This window comes from Meles meles, chromosome 3 (genome assembly GCF_922984935.1).
Source record: "Meles meles chromosome 3, mMelMel3.1 paternal haplotype, whole genome shotgun sequence".
Lineage (NCBI taxonomy): Eukaryota > Metazoa > Chordata > Mammalia > Carnivora > Mustelidae > Meles > Meles meles.
This window is the reverse complement of record NC_060068.1, coordinates 12,615,036-12,619,570: the sequence shown is the minus strand read 5'-3', so window position 1 is coordinate 12,619,570 and position 4,535 is coordinate 12,615,036. Positions and strand designations below refer to the sequence as shown.

General features: G+C 37.4%; 1 protein-coding gene across 1 annotated transcript; it reads left to right on the top strand.

Moving 5' to 3' along the window:
- The first annotated feature begins 2,679 nt into the window (after window positions 1-2,679).
- On the top strand, window positions 2,680-3,642 carry LOC123938826 (olfactory receptor 2T29-like). Its single transcript, XM_046000558.1, has one exon. It carries the CDS (start codon window positions 2,680-2,682, stop codon window positions 3,640-3,642), a length of 963 nt encoding a protein of 320 aa, XP_045856514.1.
- Window positions 3,643-4,535: the final 893 nt, after the last annotated feature.

Genomic DNA, 4,535 nt, shown 5'->3' with positions numbered 1-4,535 from the left:
GGTGCATTTCTGCACCAGTCCTCCTGGGGAAAGTGGAAGGTCACCATGTTTCTGTCCTTTTTTGGGCCCCCACATGGAGAGTAGTCATCCAGTGGTGCCTCAGTTTGTGGTTTAGGGCAAATGGATATGAGAACCCCCTTCCCAGGCTCACTGACCATAGACTGTTTCCTGCTCAAATGCTTGGAAACTCTGCTGATTCAGGAACTCTTATTCTTTCTCTAACCCTGGATTTCCTGAAACCACAGCCTCCCACCTAGGATTCTTCCCTGCTTTGCCACATGAACATCTTTCAGGCAGGGATGTCTTTTACTGGGGCAGACTTCTAAAAGTTCTGATTTTGCACTCAGGCTATATCACTTTCTGGTAGCTCCCTCATGGAAGATCCCACTCCCCACCATTTGTCATCCAACTATCCCATCAAATTCACTTCTCCATACCTCCTAACTTATAAAAAGTGGTCTTTTTACTATTTGTAGAATCCAAAAATTATTTTCTTAAACATCTATGGTTGAAATCATAGGTGTTCAGAATGGTTGGAATGTTATCCAGCTAAATTCAAGGGACCAGATGAAATGAGATCCTCTAATCTTCTGCCATCTTGCTTCCCTCCCCCTACCAATATCCTTTTAAAAATATTTTTATTTGAATATACTCGTCACACAGTGTTCCATCAGCTTTATATTTACAACATAGTGATTCACAAGGTTAAGTTATTATGTTCACAACAAGTGTACTTACCATCTGTCATGAGACATTATCAGGGTGATGGAGAGTGGGTCAAAATGGGTGAAGGGGAGAAGGAGGTACAGGCCCCTAATTATAGAATGATAAGGCACAGGAATACAGTCAATATTTTAATAAAAATGCAATGGGATAGATGGTAGCTGTATTTATGATGAATATAGCATAGTGTATAAACTTGTTAATGGAACATTGTAAACTATACTCAAATTTAAAGAAATAATAAAATAAAAATGAAGGAAAAAATACAAAAAATAAAACAAAATATACAATTAATGGGCTATATTCCTTATGCTGAGCCTTTTATTCCTGTGACTTATTTATTCCATAACTGGAAGACAGTATCTCACATTCTTCTTCACCCATTTTGTCACTGCTCCATCACTTTCTTCCCTAGCAACCATCAGTTTCTTCTCTGTATTTACACATATGGTTAGCTTTTTGCTTATTCATTCATTTCTGTTTTTACATTCCACATACAGAACTGAGTTTATGTGGCATTTGTCTTTCTCAGTCTGACTTACTTCACTTAATATAATACCATGTGGGCCCATCCATGTTGTTACAAAGGGCACAATGTTATGGATTTTATGGCTGCATAATAGTCCATTGTCTGCACGGAATATACAAACACACACATACATACCACTCCTTCCTTAAAGATTCATCTATTAATGGACAGTTAGATTCCATATGGAAAGATTGTTTCCATATCTTAACTATTGTGAATAAGAATAGCATAAGAATAGGGGTACATATATAAATATATGAATGAATGAAATCTTGCCATTTGCATTGTTATGGATGGAGCTAGAGAATAAGTTATGCAAACTAAGTTAATCAGAGAAAAACAAATGTCAGATGATCTCACTTATATGTTGAATTTAATAAACAAAACAAATAAGTAAAGGGGGGGAAAGAGAGAGGCAACTATAGAGAATAAACTGATGGTTACCAAAGGGAAGTGGGAAGGGGATGGATTAAATAGGTGATGGAGATTAAAGAATGCAGATGTTGTGGTATGCACCAAGTGTTGTATGGAAGTGTTGAATCACTATATTGTGTACCTGAAACCAATATTGCATTGTATGTGGCACCTGAAACCAAAATTACACTGTATAAAAACTAACTGGAATTTGAATAAAAATGTTAAAAAAGGTCATATGAAGATCTGGTAAAAATTAAAATAAACATATATGTCCATATATTAGTGTTTTTGCTTTATTTGGGGAAATGCATAACCAGTAGTGGAATTATTAAGGCATGAATATTTTTTTAAAAGATGTATTTTTTTGGTTTTGCTTTTTGTTTTTGTTTTTGTTTTACAGAGAGAGAAAGATAACAGGAGACAGGGCAAAGGGAGAGGGAGAAAGAGAATCTCAAGAAGTCTCCCTGCTTGGTATTGAGTCTAGTGGAGCAGTTCTCAAACTCTGACCCTGAGATCAAAACTTGGTCAAGGGGCACCTGGGTGGCTCAGTGGGTTAAAGCCTCTGCCTTCGGCTCAGGTCATGATCTCAGGGTCCTGGGGTCGAGCCCCGCATCAGGCTCTCTGCTCAGCAGGAAGCCTGCTCCCTCTCTCTCTGCCTGCCTCTCTGCTTGCTTGTGATCTCTGTCTGTCAAATAAATAAAATATTAAAAAAAAAAAACTTGGTCAAAAGTTGGGGACTTAACCAACTAAGTCACTCAGGTTCCCCTAAGGTACTGTATTTTTGATTTGTGAATTCCTAAATTTCTATTAAATTTGTTCAATTACAGGTAATTTATACTCCTACAATTTGCAAGTCCTTGGAATTTCTCTTTATTAGTACCCTGGGTTCCTGTGTGTAAACATGCACACAGACACACACACAAGCTCACTAAAATTTTATTTCAGGTTGTCATATGCCATGAGTGATCTATTAACTCTACAGTTCTCCTTGGTGATTCAGGTAAAATCCAATGGAGAATACCACTTGGGTGGCCAACCATACTGGACGATTAGATTTTGAACTAGTGGGACTCTTCAGTCAATCCAACCACCCAACTCTTCTTTGTGTGGTCATTTTTGTGGTTTTCCTAATGGCCTTGTCTGGAAATACCATCCTGATCCTTCTGATACAGTGTGATGTTCACCTGCACAACCCCATGTACTTTTTTATCACCCAATTGTCTCTCATGGATGTGATGTACATTTCTGTCACTGTGCCCAAGATGCTCATGGACCAGGTCATAGGAGTGAATAAGATCTCAGCCCCTGAATGCGGGATGCAAATGTTTCTTTATTTGACACTAGGAGGTTCAGAATTTTTCCTTCTAGCTGCCATGGCCTATGACCGCTATATGGCCATCTGCCATCCACTCCGTTATCCTATCCTCATGAACTATAGGGTGTGTCTCCTCTTGGTGTCTTCTTCCTGGTTTCTAGGATCTGTGGATGGATTTATGCTCACATCCGTCAGCATGACCTTCCCCTTCTGTAGATCCCGGGAGATCCATCATTTCTTCTGTGAGGTCCCTGCTGTAATGAAGCTTTCCTGCTCAGACACTTCCCTCTATGAGACCCTCATGTACCTGTGCTGTGTTCTCATGCTCCTCATCCCTGTGACAATCATTTCAAGCTCCTATTCTTTCATCCTCTTCACCATCCACAGGATGAACTCAGCAGAGGGATGGAAGAAGGCCTTTGCCACTTGTTCTTCCCACATGATGGTAGTCATCCTCTTCTATGGTGCTGCTGTCTATACCTACATGCTTCCCACCTCCTATCACACCCCAAAGAAGGACATGATTGTATCTGTCTTTTACACTATACTCACTCCTGTTCTAAATCCTTTAATTTATAGTCTTAGGAATAAGGATGTAACAAGGGCTCTAAAAAAAATGTTGAATGTGGGATCTGTCTTACATGAAAGTATAAAGTAGGAAATATTTGTACTGTTTCTTTTCCTTCATGCTACAAATTAGAACTTTAGGATCTTATGCCAACGTTATTCTTCAGGTTCTCATACCATATGTCAACACCTATTCATCCCTTTCAGAGGAATTGTTTCCTTATACTGAAAAGCTCTTCATTTTTACACTTCTGTATTCAAAATATTTGTACAATTGCATTGTACCCATGTTATATTTTTCTGAAATTTACAACTGCACTGTGATTCTGTGGGAAAATACTCATATTTGTATGAAATACATATCAAGATATTCAGAAACAAGGGTCATAAGGTGATATGAGACAGACAGATGGAGAGAGAAGTGATAAATCAAATGGGGTGTAATGCTAATACTTGAATCTAGGAAAAAGGTATATTAATTCTTTATTGTACTATTATTAATATTAATACTACTTTTACTATTCATACTAATTTTCTACAAATTTGAAATTACTTGGGAATAAAATATAAAGTATCAAACTTTTGGCTATGTTAAAAATTTGTCCTTGATGCATAGTGTCATTTTAAGTGAAAAATCTTGAAAATCATTCAAAAATTAACATGGCTGATCATTACTGCATCAATCCAGTTGTTGTGCTGTTTAATTAGATCGATTTCATTCCTTAGGTTTCAAAACTGAAGACATTCAGTGGCTGTTATCTCTCTGAAATCATTAGTACATTGTGGTAGAATGTACTGTGTGAAAAATATTAATCCCAAGAAGCCAGGCTTAGGGCAGCTTTCCAGCATAAAGTAATACCAGCTGAGATTTGAAGTATGTCATTTATACAAACAAGCAGAGGAAGACCATCAAACAACAAATCTTTCATTTATTCAAAAAGCACATCTTATGATAAAATAAACAAATAACTAATAGCAAACTGA

What these genes read in the sequence shown, in the direction of transcription:
- LOC123938826 (XM_046000558.1), top strand. Translation starts at nt 2,680, where the DNA reads ATGGAGAATACCACTTGGGTGGCCAACCATACTGGACGATTAGATTTT.